This window comes from Diabrotica virgifera, chromosome 1 (genome assembly GCF_917563875.1).
Source record: "Diabrotica virgifera virgifera chromosome 1, PGI_DIABVI_V3a".
NCBI classification, from domain to species: domain Eukaryota; kingdom Metazoa; phylum Arthropoda; class Insecta; order Coleoptera; family Chrysomelidae; genus Diabrotica; species Diabrotica virgifera.
The window spans coordinates 26,236,866-26,262,372 of record NC_065443.1 but is presented as its reverse complement, the minus strand read 5'-3'; the positions used below and the strand labels follow the sequence as shown (position 1 = coordinate 26,262,372).

Here is a 25,507-nt window from a genome sequence, read left to right as displayed (position 1 = left end):
AAAGATGTAAAAAAATAGAGCAGCATATGTGCCTCCTGATAAGAGACGAATAAGTTTCGAAACCGGTAGAGGTGCTTGCTGCACTCTCTGATTGAACTGGAATAATGATGCGGCTGTAGTTTCGTGTTGCAACGAAATTTAAAATGGTTATTCATTTTTTTTTCATTTACGCTTATTCAATGGTTATTCATTTACATATTTACTCTATAGAATAGAATAGAAATATGCTTTATTGTCATGAAAAATTTAACAATTTTATAGACAAAGCTTACAAGAATCATAAATAAGAACAATAACAAATAACAAATACAATTTACTAAAATGATATAAATCGTCTATATAAATAAAAATAATGAAGAGAAACAAAAAAAAACAGTAACAATCTATTGCAAAATTTAAAAAAATTTGCAAATTGCATATTCTACCTTAAGAAATTTAATAAGTTAAGTTAAGCTGCTGCATATGACACTCAAATATAGATTAAGATTATACTTATAAATAAGAATACTGTACTTTCTTAGTTATTGGTTAAGAAACTCTGCTGTTGAATAATATGGTCTTTCAGATAAATAGGCTTTAGTCATTTTACGGAACTTGGGGAAAGATGTTGCAGATTTAAGTTGTAGAGGGAGATGGTTGTAAAGTTTTTTGCAGAATATAATATAGATTTCTTTACTAACTCACTGGACGGGATCGGTAAATAGATGTCAAAGGTAGAATTTCTGGTGGAATAGTCATGTCTAGGTCTTGCTGGAAAGACATGTAGATGTTTACGAATTAAGCAAACAGTTTCTAAAATATATAAAGAAGGTAGTGTTAGAATCCTGTGATCTTTGAAGTAGCTTCTGCAATGTGTTGTTCTTCTGAGGCCAAACAGATATCTTATTGCTCTTTTTTGTAATTTAAAAATAACATCAGTTTGGGCAGCCGTACCAGAACCCCAAAAAGGGAGACCATATCGAAGATGTGACTCGAACAAAGAAAAATATGTTATTTTGGAAGAGGCTAAATTCATTTCCTTCGAAACAGATCTTATTGCAAAGCAAGCTGAGGATAGTTTCTTGCTTAACACATCAATATGAAGGGACCATTTCAGATTGCTATCTAAAAAAATACCAAGAAACTTTACAGAATCAACGATACTGATCTGGCTGTTATGAAGAGGTAAGGGTTGAAGAGCTCCTTTATAGGACAATGCTACTGTTTTATCTACGTTAAAAGAGAGTAAATTTGAATCGGACCAAGATTTTATTGTAAGTAGATCAGAAGTTATAGTAGCATGAAGAGTTGCGATATTTGAGTTGCTCCAAGTGATACTGGTATCATCAGCAAAAAGAAAAACTTTTCCATCGATTTTTAAGCTAGTGATGTCATTAATAAAGATAAGGAAAAGTAGAGGACCCAATACTGAACCTTGTGGTACCCCACATACAACATTTTTGAGACTAGAGTCTGTATCATTTGCTCTAACCAGTTGTTTCCTATTATCCAAGTAAGATTGAAACCAGTTCGAAGAAATACCTCGAATTCCATAGAAATCTAGTTTTTTTATCAAAATGTCGTGATTCACACAATCAAAAGCTTTGGCATAATCACAAAAAACAGTGGCAGTGTGCAGATTATTGTTTAATGCTTGATAAACCTCATGTAGTACAGAAAACATGGCATCTGTGGTACATTTATTATTTAAAAAGCCGAACTGATTTTGTGATAAAATATTGTTATCAACGAGAAAGGACATAAGTCGGGCTTTTATGAGTCTCTCAATAATTTTGGAGAGTACCGGTAGTAATGCAATAGGTCTATAATTGCAGGCATTTGATTTTTCACCACCCTTATGAAGAGGAATAATGATGGCCGTCTTTAGGCACTCTGGAAATTTACCTTTCTCAAAAGAATCATTAATTAGAGAGATAAGGACTCCCAACACACTGTCTGGGAGATTTGAGAAAATTTTTATGGATAGTCCATCGGTACTACAGGAAGATTTGCTTTTGATATTATTGATTGTCTGAATCAGTTCAGATTTATCAACCGGTCTTATAAAGAATGAATTCGAGACCTTTCCTGAATTAGGGAGATAGGAAATGGGATCTTGTTGTGACACAATAGTCGATGTTATATTTTTACTCACATTAACAAAGTATTCATTTAGATTTTCTGGGTCTGGAAGGGAAAATGTTTGAGCTGTGTGAGTTTTATTACGAAGATCGTTTATTATGGACCAAGTTTCTTTTGCAACACTTTTAGAGCTTCTCAGACGATTTTGATAGTACAATTTTTTAGCTGATTTTATAAGTTTTAAATAGATTACCCTGTACTTGGTGATATATTCAGTAATAGAGACGTTGGTAGTAAATTTCTTGATGTACAGTAGTGAACGCATATTTTTGGCTGATATGCGGACACCTTTGGTAGTCCAGGGTTTGTGATGTTTTGGCTTAATTGTGATTAAAGGAAATGCTTTATTAAAGATACAGACAAGCTTATTCAAAAAGTCACTGAAATTATTATCGACGTTCTTAGAAGGAAAGGGCCACTCAGAGGTTAAGCATAAATTTTGGAATTTACGAAAATTCCGAGCGGAAAAAATCCTGCCTAAACGTCGAGTTTTCGAAGAGGATTTGCTGAAGATGTTAAACTTCGTATAAACCACTTCATGATCAGATATTCCCGCATTAAGAGTTGTAGCGCAGACATCACGGGGTGAGAAGTCTGAGACAATATAATCAATTATGGTAGATGAAGTTTTTGTAATCCTTGTAGGAGAATCAATGTGCATTGTTAGACCATACGATTCAAATATGTTGACTAGGGATATTTGTGTAGCACAAGCAGCAGCATAATTAATGTTAAAGTCCCCGCATAAAATTTTTCTGCTTTTATGGGGCAGGTCATCTAACAAATTAAGCAGGTTCTGAAAAAATAGTTCCACGGAAGAGTCAGGTGATCTATAAATGCAAATAATATAAAGATTAAAGTTCTTACTGTAAACTAAGGAAAACTCAAAGAATGCTTCGCTTAATAGAAAATCATATTTTGTTACCAGAGAAAAATCATTATTTGTAGAAAGAATCAGGGTACCTCCATGCGCTGAACTTTGACGATCGTACCTAGGAATAGTGGAATATTTTTCTACAAAAAAAGGCTCGTTGACTTCAAGCCAGTGCTCAGTAACCGCAACTATCGGAGGAAATCCTAATTCCTCTAGAAATAGAAATAATTCATCAGTTTTATATCTTATAGAACGAATATTAATCAGAACCATGCTAAAGTTGTTATCACTAAAATAATTTGAGGATTCTAGTCCCTCAGAACACGTCGTGATGTTTAAAAATTTCGTTTAGGAGACACAGTGGAATAGTAATTTTGGTGACATTCCCTTGATTTTTGAAAATGGACAATTCTTTCAGAAGCGAGAAAGGACCTAAAAGCAGCAAGATCAGCTTCCACCTCATCTGGACCAATTCCATAGACTTCGTTAAATTCTAGAAGAATTTTTCGTAGATCTTCCGTGTTGGTAGGAAGCCCTTCGGAAGCCAAAAACAGTTTAACGCTTGTGTTCGTAAATCCATCGTAAAATACAGAAGCAGGTTGGTCGTGTAGATAAGCAAGATGAAGTTTAATGGCTTTTAAGATATCCGGTTCCCTTAATCTGGCTAGAAGATACCGACTATTAGAGTTATTGGTTAATCTAACTCTTGGTGGAGTCAAAGGATCCAGATGTATAGATGGTTCTAAAGTATCTTTCTTAACGAAATTAATTTGCGAATGGAAAGGATTCTTAGATTTACAAATTTCGATGGCCTGCTTGTCTGAACATATATTTGTGTTCTGTACTTCATCTTTGTTGTTGAATAAACTGGTAACTGGATTTTCCGGGATAACAGGGCTTCTGATATTCTTCGGATTCTTATGTGACTCGGATGGTTCGGAATATGAAGACTCAATGGACCATTTAATGATTACACCAGGTGGCCAAATTTTCTTATTAAATAGTAAGTTAATCGATGATCTAGATTTTATGCCTATTTTAAATGAAGAACCAGTTGATGTGTCGGCATCTTTAACGAGGGCGTAACATCTAATATATTCTTTGATACCTAGCTTCTCTTTAATGTAGTGTACCACTTGTATAGGGGTGTATATTGGGGTTAAGTTACTAATAATTACAAACTGACATTTATCTTCTGTGTTTTTTGACTTTTGCTCTGGACTTACTTCGCAACATTGAGGCTCTTCAGTTTGGGTACTTGTGGTAGCATAAAATGTTTTTTTGTTCAATACCTCTTTTTTTGTTGGTAAGGTAGGTAAATTTTTGGAAATATTGCTCATTTGATTTGAGATTTCACTGACATTTGAAGAAAGCCTTTCTAATCCTACCTTAATTTCAGTAGACGTTGAGTCTTGGATTTGAACCTTTATAGTCTCATCTGAACCGCCGAAAAAAACTGACGATAAATTGAAAATATCATGTTCCATCTGCCTTACAGATTTTAAAACCTTTTCAGGATTCAGCAGATTATTCAGTCTATGGATCTCGTCAATTTTTTTAATAATATAGTCCAGTTTGTCGTCATTTTTTGTTAACAAATCGTAAGTCTCAATAAAAACTGGCAAATTATCAGTAAGCTTTTTAGTAACTTGTGTTAAGGCCTCAAAGTTTTCTAGAGGTATTTGATTTCTTGATAGATTATTTATTTTTTCATCTAAATATCTTAAGCTAGGCGAATCACATAGTGTACAAAAAAATTTTAGATGGGAAAATTTTTGCTCCAATAAGGCTTTTGTGAACGACTTGTTTAGACCTGTACACTTCATACAGAAAGTTCTCCGACAATCTCCATTACATCTTAAATTATTCAATTTATCCGAATCAGAAAAATGTGAAAGACAATTCTCACAGCTGTATGTCATGGTCAAAAATTCTATTGCAGTAATAAACAAGGTCGATGAAAGTAAACAAAAAGTAGAACGACTTACTACTAGTAACTCACAACACTCCACAAATCTCTGATTGGAGTACGAAGGGAACCATTCTCGTTGGAACTTTACCGCGCTGAGCAGATGGGACGTGAATTATAAATTGTAAAATTCCCTCATCTTCCTTAGTCTCAGCATCCGTTATGGCTTGCAAATTTTAGAAGCCTCGGAGGTGTAACCAGAGAAGGTTCCCATTATTTTCAGTCTGGTAGCATGTAGAGTAACATTTTTGGATGTTGTTTTATGTTCTATTAGATTCAAAACTTAGTTTTTTGCGAGCAGTTGCCGCTAGGGCATCCCTGCCATTTCGTTCGTTGCAATTCGTGGCTGCACGCCGGGGATTGTCCTGGTTGGGTCAGAGAGAGCAGCATATGTGCCTCCTGATGAGAGTCTAATAAGTGTCGAAACCGGTAGAGGTGCTTGCTGCACTCTCTGATTGAACTGGAATAATGATGCGGCTGTAGTTTCGTGTTGCAACGAAATTGAAAATGGTTATTCATTTTTGATGAAAGATGTAACACTAAATCTCGAAGAATTTACTATACAAGCCACAATCATCATTATCTTTTTCCTTATTTATATGCGGAGTCTTCTTCTTTTTGCACCATAACCATGGATTGACCTTTGCCTTTTGGCTATGTCCTTCGATTCAATCTTCTCCTGTGCCCTTCTCCTCCTCTGTTTTACATTCATAGTTTTCAGGTTGTCCTCCATGTCATCCAATCAACTCGTTCTGTATGTATCGGCTTCCATTGTAATATTTTTTTTTATTTTTTATCTTCTTGCCCCTGGACATTTGCCAGCCATGAAAGTCCCTGGCTTTTAACAAATCTTACAAAATCATACCCTACATTTAATTTATTAATTTCATCGTTTCTCCTGATTATACATATTCTGCCATCTCCTGCCGTATTCCTCTTGCATCGGGCCGTATACTTTCCCCACGAATTTTCGTATATTTCTCTTGAATTTTTTGAGTTGCCTTTCCTTTTTTTTTTTGTCATTGCCCAGGTCTCACAACCATAGATTGTGAAAAATACAATACAGTCCAAAAATTATATTCAATACATTCTAATCAAACACGTTACATCAAAAAATTTGAATTTGAAAAATATCTTACATTCGCAATATCTCAGTTATACAGTGTGTTCATGGATGAGGTATCCAAGTAGAGAAACATTTTTATTATTATTTCTAGGGAAAAATGTCATTCATAATATTTTGTTTGTTCTAACACTGTATGCAATAAAATTCAAGTGTTTCAAAACCTGCTTCATTTTATAGTCAGTATTATGTAAAACCCTATTAATTTTTGGATCAAGCTCGAAAATGAGTTATCATCATCATTCTCTTTGCCTTATCCCTATGCGGGGTCGGCTTCCCTAATTGCATTTCTCCACACAATTCTATCCTGGGTCATATCAATATTAATCCCCTTTACCAACATGTCCTGCCTAATCGTCTCCCCCCACGTCTTCTTTGGTCTTCCTCTCCTACTCCATCCAGGAATCTGCACTTCAGCAATTCTTCGTATTGGGTGATTAACGTCTCGACGTTGAACCTGACCAAACCATCTCAACCTATGCTCTCTCATTTTGGCATCAATTGGTGCCACACCTAGACTTCCCCTAATATACTCATTTTTAATTTAATCCTTTTTTGTCACTCCACTCATCCATCTAAGCATTCTCATTTCCGCCACATGCATTCGTTGTTCCTCTTTCTTTTTCACTGCCCAACACTCAGTTCCGTACATCGTAGCCGGCCTTATGGCTGTTTTATAGAATTTTCCCTTCAACTTCATTGAAATTTTCCTGTCACACAGCACACCACTCGCTTCCTTCCACTTCATCCATCTAGCCCCAATTCTACTGCATGCATCTTCATCTATTTCTCCATTATTCTGTAATACCGATCCCAGGTACTTAAAGCTATTGCTTTTTACAATCAGTTCACCATCCAAGGATACCATTTTATTTGTAGTAACTCCATCTTTAAATGAGCATTCCAAATACTCTTTCTTTGTCCTACTAAGTTTTAAACCTTTTCCCTCGAGAGCTTGTCTCCACTGTTCCAGTTTTTGTCCCAAGTCTCTTTCACTATTTCCTACTAACACGACATCATCAGCATACATTAAGCACCATGGAATGTTACCCTGTAGTTTCGCTGTTATCTGGTCCAAAACTAATGAGAATAAATACGGACTAACCACCGAGCCTTGGTGCAATCCTACTTTCACATGAAATTTATCAGTCTCTCCCACACCTGTCCTAACACTAGTCGTTACTTCCTCATACATATCCCTCACAATCTTTACATATTCAGCAGGGACTCCTTTCTTATTGAGTGCCCACCACAGAATCTCTCGAGGAACTCTATCATATGCTTTCTCAAGATCAATGAATACCATATGAGCGTTTGTTTCTTTACTTCTGTATTTTTCCATCAACTGCCTTATAATGAAAATTGCATCTGTTGTTGATCTGCCCTGCATAAAGCCAAATTGATTCTCGGATATTTCGGTCTCTTCACGTATCCGTCTATCAATTACTCTTTCCCATATTTTCATGGTGTGGCTAAGCAGTTTTATAGCCTGTAGTTTGTACATTGTTGTATATCTCCCTTTTTTTGTAGACAGGTAGTAGTGTACTGCTTCTCCATTCGTCTGGCATTTGTCCAACTTCCATAATTCTATTAAATAAACCTGCTAGCCACCTTGTTCCTGTCTCTCCCAATGCTCTCCATACTTCCCCAGGAATATCATCTGGTCCTACCGATTTTCCTTTCTTTATTTTTTGAAGCACTTGAGCCACTTCCTCGTTTGTTATTTTGGTGACCATTTCTGCTACTGTCTCCGTTGACTCCACAGGCTGTCTGTTAAATTCTTCATTTAATAAGCTGTCAAAGTACTTTCTCCATCTCTTCTTGACATCCTTTTCGTGTACTAGTATTTTATTATTTTCATCTCGGATACATCTAATCTGATTAAAATCTTTTGCTTTCTTTGCTCTCTGTTTGGCTATTTTATATATCTTCGTTTCGCCTTCCCTGGTATCAAGTTGATCGTATAGGTTTGAACACGCTTCTGCTTTGGCTTTTGCTACTGCTACTTTCGCTTCCTTTTTCGCGACCATATAGTTTTGAAGATTGTGTCGGATCTGGTTTCTTGCCACTTTTTATATAATTTTCCCTTCTCTTTTATTTTTCCTTGTACTTCGTTTAAACACCACCAAGTCTCTTTATCCTCAAACTTTTTTCCTGACGTTTTCCCAAGCTCGAAAATGAGTTATGTTTATGTAAAAACAAAATTTTTTATCACGCATTTCTGGCTAAAATATAAGTTTCTCCTCTTGGACACTCCATCTGTGAACACACTGTATACATAACTACTTGTGCATACTTACGTTAGTTGTTGACACTTAACTAAAACTCGATGTCCCATATGTTCATAAGGTGGTACCGCAGGCAATCGTTTTTCGACAGGCTCAATTTCAAAGGCTGGTTCTGAACTGGTCAAAGTGAATAGAGCATCTTGTCTATCTATTTGCCTTCTGCTTTCATTTAACTGGTCCAAAGCTTCTGGAATAGCATGTTCTAAAATCTCGGGGATTAGAGGATCCCCAGCAGAGTGCCTGAGATCTAAAGAAGCCCAAGAGTTTCGAGGAGTTAGTGTATCTCCACATGATGATACAGAAGCAATGGAAACTACACTTTGCCTGCCGCTGCTATGTGATGTTAAATCTACAAAAATAATTAAAACATCTGAGTAAGAATACAATATGATCTATTTGGATTAAAAGTATGTACTTTCAAATTTGAATTTATTAAAAGGTTTCAAAAACTTTTTTAATGTCATAAATTAAGTAATAAAAGTTCTACTTTGGAAGACAATAATCAACTCATTCGATATCCCACCAATATTTGGATTATTCTCTATTCTCTGGTCAAAGACACAATTCTGTAATAACCACTCCATTTAAAATGATAGTGTTCTTGTGGGTAAACAACACATTTTTTAGTAATTTTTTGTTCTTTCAACTGTTTAGCTTGTTACAATACGTAACAAGCCACAAGAATACAGCTTCAAAGTCAAATGTACTGACAATTCATATCATATAGCTTATTGACGGAATATATAACATTAGAATGATTATTTCATTCATAGGAGATTCTGACCAATAGAAAGCTACAGAAATCTAAATTAAACCGATAACTTTTTTGATAACTGCTCGTCGTCAAGCATATTACGTCAGATGCCCTTCGTTGCTACGAAAAAATAAATTCAGTGACATTAATGACAAATGTTTTAAAAATTATAAAAGTGATGACTTTCAACCGTCAAATACATATTTATAACAACTGTGTGTTTAATTGTACTAATTTGTACTTACATAAATAAATTACAATAAAATTTTGGTTTTGAACAGTTTTATTCATGAAATAATCGCAACAAGTTGCACTCGATCTCTAAAATTAATATAGAATTTTAGAGCTCTTGTGAAATTACTACTGAAAATAGTTACCTAGTTCACTGCTTGCTTCAGAAGGAGGAGCCTGAAAGTCTACTTCAAATTCTTGTTTAGGTGCAGGAGGTAGTTCTTTACAAAGATTCGATCTGCTGGAGATGCTACTACTATATGATCTGTTATTATAACGAACAATTTTCCAGAAGGACTTGTAACATTCTATGCAGGTCTGGATATGAGGAGGCAATGTATCTCTAAAAAGCAAACACTCATGTTCAAAATACGTAGGGCAAAATATGTTTCAAATTTAGAACACCTAGGCAACTAAGTAACACATTTAGAAGATCATATGAAATCGAGGAAGACACAGGGGCTCAATGTTACAATCTAACACCACATTGTTCACTGTATATTTCTTGTACTGATATGTAAGTACCAACAATTGTAATTATTAATACTTTATATATCATATACTGACTACAACAGTTAACATCAGATTAGTACTGGTCCATTCGAACACCTTTGTGACACCTTCTGTGTTTTTATTGCTTATTAAAACTTAACCTAGGGCAACTGTATTTTGACACAGCTTCATTAATTTTTTAGCTTTGTTCAGTTCTGAAGGGCCTGATGATGGCGTACAAATTGTAAACACCGAAACCGGTCGCCCACAAACTGTAGTAAATAAAACCTTCAATAAGATTATGAGCAGTAGACTCTTTATATCCTAACATTTATTTCAAAATATGTAGTTAAATAAACCTTTATTGATTACCATCACATAGTATGTTCACCAGGCCATATATTTTGGATTTTCCTTTAAATGTGTATCTGCCATTGAAAGATTAAGAGCATCATAGTTAGGCAGTCGCAATTTCTTAAAAGATGTACAGAAAATATCTTGTACAGATGTACATATGTAAGATGTACATAAAATGTTCGTTATGGAGTATTTACTTAAAACCAGATTCTTAGACTTTTAGCAATGCAATTCTTGTATTCCATAGCTTGCTTTATTTCTTATTCTAGACTCTAGACCAAAGAGCTCTTCCTGTAGTGATATTGATTATAGTTACTTTTGAGTATTCGTTACAAATCGTTACTTTTGTATAAAGTAATCATTTACAGTATTCGTTACTTTGATTACTATGATTACTTTTGTATTTGAGTACCGGTAATCATATCGAGAATCGTATTTCTCAGTAGGTAGGTATTTTGTATAAAGTAATCACTTACAGTATTCGTTACTTTGATTACTATGATTACTTTTGTTACTTTTGTATTTGAGTACAGGTAATCATATCTAGAATCGTATTTCTCAGTAGGTAGCTACTTTGTATAGGTATTCCGATAGAACAACTACCTTCACCGATCTCCTATGATTACTTTTGTTACTTTTGCATTTGAGTACCGGTAATCATATCGAGAATCGTAGTTCTCAGTAGGTAGGTTTGTATAGGTATTCCGATATAACAACGTCCTTCACCAATCTGTTTAAGGGATAAAAATAATTTGATTACTATGATTACTTTTGTTACTTTTGCATTTGAGTATTGGTAATCATATCGAGAATCGTATTTCTCAGTAGGTAGGTATTTTGTATAGGTATTCCGATATAATAACGACCTTCACGAAGTAATCAGAGTAATCAAAGTAGATACAATAGTCGTTATTCGCTCTGTTACGATTGGTACGAAGTAATCAGAGTAATCAAAGTAGATATAATAGTCGTTACTCGCTCTGATACGATTGGTACAAAGTAACGAAGTAATCAGAGTAATCAAAGTGATAAAACTAGATACAATAGTCGTTACTCGCTCTAATACGATTGGTATGAAGTAAAGAAGTAATCAGAGCAATCAAAGTAATCAAAGTAGATACAACAGTCGTTACTAGCTCTGATACGATTGGTACGAAGTAATCAGAGTAATCAATGCAACGATTTGCCTCTATGTATAGTAATCGTTACTTTCGGTATTCGTAAGTAACGAGTACTTTGTAATGAATAGTTACTTTTTCAACATCACTATCTTCCTGTAATATAAACATATCTGTCCCATCTTCATATATTTTTCTATCATTCTTTTTCTTTATTACACCAGGTAGAAGATTTATCAAGGGTAATTCTAATTCCCCTAAAAACTGTCTTTTCCCCTAATTCTAATTCCATTCATAATCAAGGCTTTTCATTCCGAATGGAATGTTTGCCGCTCTTAATTAGAACTCTCTGATTCGCTTATTGCGGTGAATCACTCCACATCCCTCTGTTGTCAAAGATTGTTGTATGGCTTTCATTACAATTTTATTCCACTCATTTCGATATGTGCATAGTTTCTTCCTGTTCCTCACTTTCAGGATTTTGATATCTCTCATCTCTCTATGGTCCTCCCATCTCTCTCTGGGTTTTCCCCTTGGTCTTTCAGTTGGCTTCCATCTGGTGATCTCCTAAATCAGTAGGTTGTTTTTACTTCTCTATATATGTCCCAGCCATCTCAGTTGCTGTGCTTTAATACATCTAACTATATCTTCTCCCTTCATTATGTATCTTAGTTTCAATTTCATTATTCTCTTTATATTTCAGTTATTTCTCTGCAAGGTTCTTTTAATTATGATATCAATAAGACAAGCTCATCTGACATTCTCACTACTAAGGTTACTGAAAATGTTTTCTGTACATTTAAATCTTGAATTTCACTACTGTTGTTTTAACTTCATTTTTTTTATAGCTGAACTTATTAAATTTGTTAAAAAAGCAAAAACAAAGTATAAAAATGAATTCGGCCTATACAAAGTTTTACTTACTCCAAATATATCTAAATACAGGGTGTCCCGGAAAATAGTGCGTTCCTTTCAAGGTATGGGGAGAATACACAATTTGGAACAAAAAAGTCCTATACCATTTTTTTCTAAAGTTAACCGTTTCCAAAAAAAAGTTAACATTGTTTTCCATATACCTGTATTTTAATGTTTGGAAATTTTAATAAACTGGCAACATTGTACGCACTACGGAATAATAACATAATAAGAACTCGTTTGTGATCAGTGGCGTGCTGGAGCTTTTCAAGCGGCCCGGTGATTTTATAGAAAAGCGGCCTCCCAACCTCATTTTATCTTCTATTATCAGGATGTTTTTTTCGGTACTTATAAAATCAAAAGAACAAAAATATAAATTATTTTTAAATCAAACATAAAACTTTGAATTCAATGATTTTTTTTTAATTTGCTATATTTTTTTATTTAAGAACAAATCTTACAAATTATAAATGTCATGTATTACAATATTGTATGCAGCAAGGCAGAAACCATAATTTCCTGAAAAATTACATATAATATGAATTTGATGTAATTAAGACAAAAGTAAAATCAAATTTTGAGAATTTTATATAGAATTTTGAGTATGTATTAAGTTGAAATGAGATAAGCCTTGCTTTATAACCTTGATATATAGGCCTCTTCAAAGAAAAAGTGATGCAAGTTTTTACTGTATTACTTACTGTATTACAATAAATACTTACACCACTTTTTCTGATTTTACTGATGAAGAGAGGTCTATTTATTAAGGTTATAAAGCAAGACTTTCATCATTTCACAAATAATATGACTTACAACACTTGGGCTTTAACACCCTAAAAATGTATTTGTATGTATGAAAATAAATATGATTTGTAGCAAGATATTTATGTGTATATAGAGTCTTATTAATTTACTTAAAATGTATTTTACAACTAGAAAAAATTCCATTATTTAATTAAAATTTTGTGAATTTTTTTTTAATTTAATTTTTTTGAATTGTTTTATTAATATTATTAGCAAAATTAACCTTCGATTAGAAAAAAATATATTTTTTTACATTTAAAATTGTGTGTGAAAAAAACCTATTTGACCGGCCTCAAGAGGCCGCGGCCTCTCGGTGATTGCACCGATTCATTTATATGGCCAGCACGCCACTGTTTGTGATTGTGATTAACCGTATTTAAAATAATCCAACCTAATAGTAGGTAATACTTATGTATTTACTATTTGTTTACTAAAATTATTTTCTTTTGAAATGTATTGAAATACCTATTGCATAATTTTAAACGAATTACACATCTTTTAACATAAAAACACATCTTTTAACTGAACTAGTATTATGTATTTAGTAAGGTTTAAATGGGTTGAATGCTGAGTATTGCTGAGGGCTTTAACTGAATTACATAGTTTTAATAGTTTACAGTGCAACTTAAATACACCAGATAATGTCTCAGTAATTTGTTTACTTGTGAACTGAAATAACTAAGTTGTACTTACTTGAAAATAATTATTATACCGAATAGATGTTTCAAGTAACCTTTCACAAACACCATTCATAGGTAATAATATAATAGGTAATACACTCACTATTCGAAAACATTTTCGGCATTGACACTAAACAGGATTCTTTAAAACTATCTGTTTACTATCTATCTTCTATCTATTTATTTACATGGGACTATCTATGCTTAAATTTGCGTACCGCACATAGTTGTCAGATTTAAATTTGCCTACCAAAATACATTTTAATTTTTTGGTCAAACGGTTGCATTTAGAAAAATATTTTATAAGAGTTTTTTGTTCTACATGGTGCCTTCTACCTATACCTTTAAGGAACGCACTATTTTCCGGGACACCCTGTATAATTAAATATTTTCAACTAACCAGTAACACTAACTTGTGAGTGTGTATATAATCGCCTTATATAACGTTATGTTGTGTACAATTTCAACTTTATATGTTATATCTACACTTGAGAGCAAAATAATCGACTCACTCGCTGAATTGTACACGTTAGATGTCTCGAATTTACTAAACCTGTTGTCCGATTTGAGTGATTTTTTAGTATGTATTTTATAGCCCTATTATTTGAGAAAATCGATGTAATAATAATGTTGCTAGACAGGTAAATGTCATTATATACCGGGTGTAACAATCATACTTTGTTTTTTCTTAAAATTCGGAACACCCTGTGGAATATTCTAGCATATGTAAAATATTGAAATTAAAACTCAATTGTAGCCTTAGGCTTTATTAACATTTTCATTTTTGACACATTTGCCTATGTTGAATAATAAAAAGTTAGGTACGTTAACAACTAGCCATATTTTTCATCAATAAATCCTCATTTTCTGCTTAGTTTAATAAACAAGCCTAAAGTATGCTATGAGAAATTAACAATTTAATCGATGTCAAATTGTTAACAGTTAAAAAATGTCTGGTTTGTTGTGAAAATTAGTAGATTTATTATTTAACATTTCAATTAAGTCCGTATTTTTTTTGTTGTTTGGTGGAAATGGAACGCGCTACAAGGAATTTGACCCGTGATGAGTGTGTTCAAGCAGTGATCTTACATAGCGAAGGACTTAACTACCATGCTATCGTCTCCTTATATTGGTAACAATTTTTTGCTAATGTACGATAATGCCAGACCTCACGTTCACGAACTGTAACCGAATATTTACAACAGGTAAATCTTCGGATTTTGAATTGGCCATCACATAGTCCAGATCTTAACCGGATCGAATATTTGTGGGACACAATTGGCAGAAGACTGCGACAGCGTTTGCCACCTCCTAGAACCTTACAAGAGGTAGAAACAGTAGCTCTCGAGATTTGGAATGATACTGATTAAGACCAAACAGCCTACCTCATTTGTAATATAAAATACATATCTCTTTTATTATCGAACATAAGCGAATGAATCAAAAAACAAAATGTTAAGAATGCCTAAGGCTACAATTGAGTTTTAATTTAAATATTTTATATATGCTAGAATATTCCACAGGGTGTTCCGAAATTTAAGAAAAAAACATAGTATGATTGTTACACCCGGTATAAAATGACATTTATCCGTCTAGCAATATTATTATTTCATCGATTTTCTTAAATAGTAAGGCTATAACATACTAAAAAATCACTCAAATCGGAGAACAGGTTTAGGAAATTCGAGACATCTAACGTGTACAATTCAGCGAGTGAGTCGATTATTTTGCTCTCAATTGTATATCTCATCTCCCACAGTTACAGATAATACATATAAATTGGAGACAAGCATGGAGACAATAATGTAGCAAAACAATGAGTCACCAGCCGCAAGGCGTAAGCCGAGAAAAGTCTAGATCGAAGCACGCTATACGTGGAACCGATGCGCGGTTGTTGGAAGGTCACACGATAGTCGGAGAGCTGGCTTAGCCCGGAATGATCGAGAATAACGACTAGGATATATAAGGCATAATTTTTGTGAATAGAGTTAGTCTTAAGCTAAAGTTTGTAAAGTAAACTTGTATAAATAAATAATAAAGTCGTATATAAATACACGAACCGCTAGTTTTATTGTAATTATAAGTAATTACAATAGTCACGTTATATTGGTGTCGGTGTTCGGTAAACTTAGTGCGATATAAATAAGTGAATTACAGAGAGACTTCAAAAGACTTTCGAACTTTATTCGTCGGGAATAACCGGAGTGCGTTAATTGTTCGTATTCGGAAAGACTTTAAAAGACTTTTGGACTTTATTCGTCGGGAATAGTTAAAGTGCGTTGATTGTTCGGTATTCGGAAAGACTTTTAAAAGACATTTTGGAAAGTACGTGTGTGCCGACCAAAGATGTTGCTACAAGAACTTACAGTAAAACAGCTCCGTGAACAGCTAGAGGAACGGGATCTGGACAGCAGTGGGCTCAAGATAGTCCTACAAGCACGACTCGAGGAAGTCCTAACGAAGAACGGAGAAGACCCAAAGACGTTCCACTTCCAGTCAGCAGAACAAGCAATCTTATCGAAATTAAAAACTGTTTCTGAAACGATCGATGATACTTCTAAGATAAATAATGAGAAATTCGAAACCATTTCTCAAAAGATCGATGAAACTTCTAAAAAAAGCGACGATAAATTCGAAAACGTTGCTAAAAAATTTGACGAGACTTCTCAAGTAATTAAAGAAGTTTGTAGACAGAGCAACGAGAAATTTGAAAGTGTTTCTCAAGTAATTAAAGACGTTTGTAGACCGAACGACGAGAAATTTGAAGAGGTTTCTAGAACATTCGATAAGATACAGAAAAGCGTAGACGACAGTAAAGAAATGTTAGAAGAGAAGATCAAACAACTAGAGACTATGGTAACCAATACGAAAGTGCTACCTTCAGTTAATGCAGTAGTTTTGGCCGTAGAAGAGAAGATCAAAGAATTAGAGAGCATGATAACCGATACAAAAGTGCAACCGTCAGTTCATGTAGTAGCTTTAGATCCTGTAGTGAAAGATGAACTACCGAGAGACGAAATGTCGCACAATATCAGATTCAAATTACCACCATTTGATGGAAAGTCCTCTTGGTCCATATACCTTAGACAATTTGAAGCTATTGCGACCGCCAATCATTGGACCGAACAAGAAAAGGCTGTTTCCTTGACTGCTGCTTTACGAGGTGATGCTGCAGATATACTAAGGTCAATTCCTAAGGGTCAAGAAAAATGTTACCAGACCTTGTTCACTCGTCTAGAAAAACGCTATGGAGATGCTCATCTACAACAAGTATACAAAGCACAACTGAGAAGTAGAAGTCAACGAGCAAGTGAGAATCTGCAAGAATTTGAAGCAGATGTGGCTCGTGTGGTGCGGTTGGCTTATCCAGAGGTGCCAGACAGCGTTTTAGAAGAAATTGCGGTAGATACCTTCGTCAATGGGCTGAAAGATAATGAACTACAGAAAGCTTTACGACTAGCAAGACCGAAAGTTTTAGATGAAGCACTTGCTATTGCCTTGGAACACGAAGCAGCTAGCCAAGCTTCACGAAACAATCGAGTAATAACCGTGGAAAAAGGCGATAAGAGAATAGATGAACGTTTGGTGGAAATAGTACGGAGGGTGATTCGTGACACGACCCCGAAGAGACGCGTGAAGAGGGCTGGAAGAGTTGGTTCAAATACAGATGCTTCCTCAATACGGCCATGCGGTGAAAGTTGTAATCACCGGCTTAAAGTAGAGGAGCAGCTTTGCCCTGTGAGACGAACCACCGTCGTTAATGAGCAATGGCAGCCCGAACAGTTACAAGACGCCCAAGAAGATGACCCATGTATAAAAAGAGTATTGGATTGGATGCGGCAAGGTGAGAGACCTAGTTGGCAGAACATTAGTGTATGTAGTCCAGAAGTCAAGGCCTACTGGAGCCAATGGAATTGCCTGGTACTAAAAGATAATCTTCTGTACAGAACCTTTGAGAACGATGATGGTACAGAATCAAAGCTTCAGTTGATTGTACCTAAAAGTAAAGTGTCAGAAGTATTGCGTCAGTTGCATGACGGTACATCAGGTGGACACTTTGGTATTACGAAGACTCTGCAAAAGGTTCGAGAACGGTTCTATTGGGTGAACTGTAAAGATGATGTAAGAAGATGGTGCCGGAAATGTGAACTGTGTGCATCCGGTAATGGTCCAGTTGGTAAAAAGAGAGCACCCATGAGACAGTACAATGTTGGAAGTCCTATGGAAAGAGTAGCAATCGACATTGCAGGTCCATTTCCAGAAACCGATGCTGGAAATAAATACATTCTGGTAGCCATGGACTATTTTACGAAATGGACCGAGGCCTATGCATTACCGAATCAAGAAGCTGCTACCGTTGCAGAGGTACTTGTTAAAGAATTCTTCAGCCGATTTGGTGTTCCCTTGGAGATCCACTCCGACCAAGGGCGAAACTTTGAGTCAGCTCTTTTCCAAAACGTTTGTAAATTGATTGGTGCCAATAAGACCAGAACAACACCCCTGCATCCTCAATCAGATGGAATGGTCGAGAGGATGAACCGAACGATGGGTAAACACTTGTCCAAAGTTGTATCTGAACATCAGCGAGATTGGGATCAACACATTCATTTATTCCTGATGGCCTACCGCTCGGCCGTAAATGAAACTACAGGTCAAACACCAACCTGCCTGATGTTGGGTCGTGAAGTTCGTTTGCCCTGCGACCTAGAGTTTGGCTGCAGACCTTCCGAGGAATATGTTGCAGGCGAAGAATACGTAGACCGCCTGAAGTTACGAATGAACAACATTCATGAACTTGCCCGACAACACATCCAGATAGCCAGTGACAGAATGAAAGATCAATATGATTCTCGCTGCAAGTATGAAAGCTTCGAAGTAGGTGATCTTGTCTGGCTTTATAATCCACAACGTCGTCGAGGCCTGTGTCCTAAACTGCAAAGACAATGGGAAGGTCCGTATGAAGTTAAGAAGAAAATAAATGACGTAATATACAGAATTAAGAAGTTGCCAAACGGTAAACCAAAAGTTATTCACATAAATCGTCTTGCACCATATGCTGGCTCCAATGAAACAGAAGAAGCCCGAGTCCTCCAACAGGAAATGAAAGATGCCGCACAGCCAAGTTTTAAGGAATTTATGTCAAATTACGCAGAAAGAAAGAGTGCTAGATTCGGCGTGACCACAGAAGTTCAGCAAGATCTGTTTGGTGTTCCAGAAAACGTCTCTCTAGCCCACTGTGTTGCCCAAGACCTCGAGATGACTAAAGGAATCTCGTCCGTATTCAATAGAAAGTTCGGCCGCCTGGACGAGTTAAGAAATCAGCAGCCTAAAATTGGAAGAGTACTGCGATTGGAAGATGGTCCTCGATCTTTGCTGTATATGGTGACCAGGAAGTCTTATACGGACACGCCAAGCTATGAGAACATATGGCGTGCTCTATGTAATTTGAAGAAAATCGTGTGTAATTATGACATCAAAGATTTGGCTTTACCAAAAATAGGCCATGCAGTAGAAAATCTGGATTGGAAGATTGTGAGAAGCATGCTTGAAGTGGTCTTCAGAGAAACTGGCGTACGAATTACTGTGTGTTGCATGAACCCGAAGATGTCGGATCCTTCAAAGACAGTAGACTGTTATTTCTTCTTGAAGGGTGTATGCAAAGCTGGAGAGTCGTGTAGATTCCGCCATCCTGGGCCTTCATCTAGAGTTGCTGATCGGGACGCTCAGATCTTAAGAGGGGAGCAATGTAGCAAAACAATGAGTCACCAGCCGCAAGGCGTAAGCCGAGAAAAGTCTAGATCGAAGCACGCTATACGTGGAACCGATGCGCGGTTGTTGGAAGGTCACACGATAGTCGGAGAGCTGGCTTAGCCCGGAATGATCGAGAATAACGACTAGGATATATAAGGCAGAATTTTTGTGAATAGAGTTAGTCTTAAGCTAAAGTTTGTAAAGTAAACTTGTATAAATAAATAATAAAGTCGTATATAAATACACGAACCGCTAGTTTTATTGTAATTATAAGTAATTACAATAGTCACGTTATAATAATTTCCATAATACTTTATGTAAATTACATGATACACGATACTACTCATAAATTGCATTACATTACTATTCAATTTTAAAGGTCTGGTGGAAATACCTCTGAGCTTTGAAACATACTTCAATTCTCCATTTATTGAAAACGTCTACCTATATGAAAAAATCGTATCATTTGATGTTCTGAAACTGATATACTTTAGTGCATAGTCAACCATTTAATATGGGTTAATTTTCTGGGGTTCTTCTGCATATTTGGATAGAGCATTCATAGCTCAAAAGAAGGTAATACAGGCCATGTTTAATGTACCACCAGCAGAATCTTGAAGACCACTTTTTATACAGGCAAATTATTAACCTTGCCTTGTCTGTACATACTTCAACTGACAATGTATGTTACAGGAAATGAGCATACACACACTAAATAAAAGCAGTTATGTACATTCTTGTAATACCCCACAAAAGCTGGCGGCCTGCTCCTGGTTATATTGGAGTGAAATGTTTTACCAAGCTCAGTGACATATTGGGTGCTGATATGAATTTACGACTGAGCAGCTCTGTTTGTTTTAATCATTTTAAATCAAAAATAAATTTCTTGAATTTTAGATACTTGTAATGTAGTAGTATTTTATGTAATGTTATGAAAGTTTTTTTAATAATACTTTAATATGAAATGTAATGTAATGTTTATTTATGTTTAAATTTCACTTGTCTGACAGGCTTGCAGAAGGCTTTCCGCTTGTTTGCAGGTTTCATAATAAATGAATTATTGTGTTTGTATTTAAATGTTTTAAACTTTAAACTACTGTTTCCCTATTAAATATTTTTTTCTTATACAGGGTGTCCAGAAACTCTATCGACAAATGAAGAATGGAGATTCCTAAGATTATTTCATTCATAGGAGATTCTGACCAATAGAAAGCTACAGAAATAAAAATTACATCTCCTGCCGATTTTCCAATTTTAATATTGTTTATAGCTTCTTCCAGTTCTTCATTCCTTATATTCTCTGGTTCCTCTTCCTCTTCCAGTTCTGGTCTATTTCTTTCTGCTTCATTTCTTTCTATTTCTTTGTGTTTGAATTTATCTTCGTAGTATTGTTTCCATACTTCTACTATTTCTGTAGTCTCTATTTTCAATTGGTTATTTTTATCTTTAATTCCATACTGTTCCCTACCTTTTTTCCCTCTTAAACCCTTTATACGATTCCAGAATTTTCTGTTATCTCTTTTATAATTTGCTTCCAATTCTTTTCCGAACTCTTTCCAGCTCAGATTTTTCGCTTCCCTTACTACTATCTTTGCTCTATTACGTGTCTCTATATATTCTACTTTGTTATTTCTATAAAACTGTCAAAGTGTCACTGGGGAAACAAATCGATAATTTTAGAGCTCTCGTGCAATTACTACTGATGATTTTAAGACAATTTAACCAAATTCACCTAGTCTGAAAATGCTTCCTAAAGGAGCTAGAGCTCTTTGAAGACGGCGTCTTGTAATTAGTTTTTCTTAAATACCTCTAGAACACTTAAAACGCTTCTATTTAGAAAATCAAAAATTGGTACGCGTATTTATCTTCCAGAGATAAATAAATTTCGTCTATTGCGAATTTCTAGTATCGGTCATAGGCGTCCGTTTTGGGTAGGGCAACCGTCATTTTATCGCATAACTTTTTTGAAGTTATACTTTTTTAGGCGCGTTGGTAGTAAATTTATATGTGCGCAAATTAATCAAAAGTCTTGGTCCTGGGCGCAGCTTAAACGTTATACGGGTACCTCTGATTGGGTAATTACAATGACCTGTCAACAATTGTTCAATATGTCGGTTATTTTATTAATACGTCAATGATTATGGGTAAACAAATTGTATGTATATTAGTTTTTATTGTTGTGAGGACAGAGACAAGCAAGTTTATAATTGTAGTGACTTTTTAAATAGTTTTTAAAAGCAACAGGTACGTAATTATTGTAAATGTTTCAGTATTGCAATAAAAAATTACATACCTATTTGGAAAATGTACCTACCTAGCTAGTAGGTAATGCTTTGATTTACATAATTTGATTACCAACAAAATTTCTACCAATCTTCATGTAATATATTGTTGTTTTAGTCTATATTTTGTTGTATTTTAATATTTTAATTCCACAAGAATCAAACTTATTTGATTAAACTAAGAGAATAAGTAACTGTTAAAAAAGTTTAGTTGCTATATCTTCCCACATCATTCATATGTCTCGGTAGCTAAATTCTGCGTGAGGTCACAGTAAGGTGAGTTCAAAATCTAACAACCTGATGCAAATTTTTATTTTTTTTTATATATATTTTATGATTGTAAGTATATTTATTATATTTTTTTTCAGAAAATACGTATTTAGTTAAAATTTTTGTCATCAATTATTGTTTAGAAATCATTTCTTTGTTTCATTTTTCAATGTGTTTGCGTGTGTTTTATTCTTTTATTTTTTTAATTTTTGGTATTGTTCTAATAAAAATTTTTGGAAAGTAGTAAGTATTAAAATTATGACTCACGCTAGGCCCATACCGGTTTCTTAATGTTGTTCTGAAGCTATTTTCTTGTGGCATTTTGTCGTCCCAGGAACGCAACTCATAAATATTGGCAATATCATTTTAAAGTCTTCTACTTTAAAATGTATAATATATGTCTGACTTGCCGATATAAATGAGTCAGATTAAATAAATTATTAGAAGAATTTTTTGACTAAGCAACAACATTTTTGTTTAATTCATTAATTTTTTTTGTATTTTGACGACACCCGATTTGGGTGTCGAAACGTTAATAAAATCATTTTTTTAGTAAAATTGTGGCTTATTTCCCATCAAAACTAGTTAATTATTAAAATTAGTTTAATATTTAAATAAAAAATAAATAAACTGTTTAAAGTATATTGATTTTGTTGAAATCATATAATAGAAGTATAACTTCTTACGTGCGTACAAAGTACACACAAATTCTTTTTTGTATTTAATTTTTAAGCATTTCTGACTATGGATTATTAAATTGTGAGGTATTCTAGTATTAAAAGATACTCTTGCTTAAAGTCGATAGCATACACGGTTTTCTAGAAAAAATCAATTTAAAATTTTTTCGTTTTTTGATATTAAACAAGCTGAAAATGCGAGCATTATCATAACGAAAACTTTGTTTATATACGTATTTAAATTCATAATATAGAAAATTGCTATTACGAAAAGCTGTTTAGAATTAAAAATTATGCTTTAATGTACAAGTATATCATTCTAATTTAAATGTTGTGAACTATAAAGATACTTTACTCGAAATTCATATTTTTTTACATACCTCGTATAAAATTAAGAAAAATTTGATTCATAATGGTTGCATCATAAATCTTAGACCAAGAAGAGATTTTTATGAAGAATAACGTTTATTCGTCAAATTAAAACTACAAGAGTTATGTTATAAATGAAAATGATGTTGGTATCCATAATTATCCATAATGTATCCATAATGTAATTTCATATATCAGAACATACTTTTTTATTCCAAACCACATTTTAAATAACAATTTTCCAATATTGTAAAATAAATAATACATACATGATAAAGATACTTTTTACTGATGAACTTTACTTGGATCTACAGACCGAGCGGGTCTCGTAAATTCCACGGCTTTGCGCCACGCTTCACGCAACCGTATTTGCGTACTTGTGTTTTGAGTTGTGTGGTCGTGCGCTGGTCGCTGGTCGAGTGGAGTTATAATTTACCAAATTTAAATATAATCGTTTCTACTGATTCATTATTAATATAGTATATGTATTATTGCTTTCAAAATATGCTCAAATTGTATTTTTATACATTTATTACACATATTATTTTATATAATAATTAAATTCACTATAAAATGTCATTTATATTTTATTAATAGCTAAATAATTTAAAATTTAGTTTGACATTCACGAAGTGTCAAACTCAAATATAAATAATAACATTTGCTTTGCTTAACAAATTCAGATTAAAAAAGTAGCCTACTTTCTAATCAAAGATTTCAGCTGACGTTTAGTGCCTGGTAAGAAATAACCGGATTGTGACGTCACATTTTAGATTTTGAGGTCGATTATCTCGAAGATGGTTAGAGATATCGAAATGCCGTTTTCAGATTTGGATTCAGAAGACAAAACTACATATGAATCCATCGATACATCTGCTCTAAGTATTGCAGGAGCGGCAACGCAATAACACACAGACTTTTGCAAATTTATAAACGAAAAGTTTTCGTTGAAAAGTATCAAAAAAAAACTATTTAGAAAAACGAAAACTGGTACGTTTATTTATATTCCAGAGATGAATCGATTTCATTAATTGCGCATTTCTAGTACCAGTCATATGCGTCTGTTTTGGGTAGGTCAACGGTTATTTTATCGCATAACTTTTTTGTCTTTAATTTTTAAGCATTTTTAACACTGGATTATTAAATTATGAGGTATTCTAGTAGTAAAAGTTACTCTTGCTTTAAGTTGGTAAATAACACCGTTTTTTTGAAAATTTTAATTTTATTTCAATTTCAAAAAACGAAAAATTTTCAAATTGATTTTTCTAGAAAACGGTGTGTCCTACTGACTTAAAGGCAAGTACTAGACTACCTCACAATTTAACAATCCAGAGTGAAAAATACTTAAAAGTTAAATACAAAAATGTATCCGATAAAATAACTGTTGCCCTACCCCAAAAGAACGCCTATGACTGGTACTAGAAATTCGCAATTGGAATCTATTTATCTCTGAAAGATACATATGCATATTTATTAGTTTTTCTAAATAGAAGCGTTCTGGAGATATTTGAGAAAAACTAATTACAAGATGCCATTTTCAAATAGCTCTAGCTCCCTTACGAAGCATTTTCAGACTAGATTTTCGGTAGAGTTTCTGGACACCCTGTATACTGAACTCTTTTCTTATATACACATTTCCTCATAGACTGTATTGAAAATACTGAAAACCTTGCTGGTTCAAATTTACTAATAAGAAAAATATTAATCCCAGATTGTTTAATAAACATGACAATAGCCAAATGGCTTGAAAGATTCAAATTAAAATGAAAACAATGTATGTACAGTTTGAGACTGCACATCACCATAGGTCTGGATGTAAATCCAGATATTTATTAATTTATAGATAGAAAAAGACTGTTTGACTTGTACACACTTCTATATAAATCAAAACGGGAACTGGTTGTATGTTTTCAAAGACTGATAGTGTGTAAATAAATTTATTAAAATCAGCTAAGTACTTTCAGCATTTTTTAATGCCATCATCAGAGCTATCGTCTTATAGGTGTAAATACCTCAAATGAAGAGAAAACTTCGAACAAACACATTCTATTATTAAAAATTAACCCAGGGATCTAACCACTGGTCAGGGTAAAAACCCTTGAATGTATAAAATATGACATTTAATGTGTTTTTACCCTGACCAGTGGTTAGATCCCTGGGTTAATTTTTAATAATAGAATGTGTTTGTTCGAAGTTTTCTCTTCATTTGAGGTATTTACACCTATAAGACGATAGCTCTGATGATGGCATTAAAAAATGCTGAAAGTACTTAGCTGATTTTAATAAATTTATTGACACACTATCAGTCTTTGAAAACATACACCAGTTCCCGTTTTGATTTGTTAATTTGTCCAATCTACAAAAAATTATCTACCTCAAACTTGGTAGGTCATCAGCACATATCAAAAAAGTAAAAAGATCAGTGTTTATTT

The 25,507-nt window shown here is 34.1% G+C and overlaps 1 protein-coding gene across 1 annotated transcript in view; it reads right to left on the bottom strand.

The window, feature by feature from the left end:
* Positions 1-25,507, bottom strand: part of LOC114328867 (dedicator of cytokinesis protein 7) — a 139,635-nt gene that overhangs the window by 112,267 nt on the left and 1,861 nt on the right. The window contains exons 4-5 of the mRNA XM_028277835.2: positions 9,507-9,703; positions 8,388-8,724 (exon numbers count right to left, since the gene is read on the bottom strand). Coding sequence (XP_028133636.2) covers positions 8,388-8,724; positions 9,507-9,703 — 534 coding nt within the window. The remainder of the gene's footprint in view (positions 1-8,387; positions 8,725-9,506; positions 9,704-25,507) is intronic.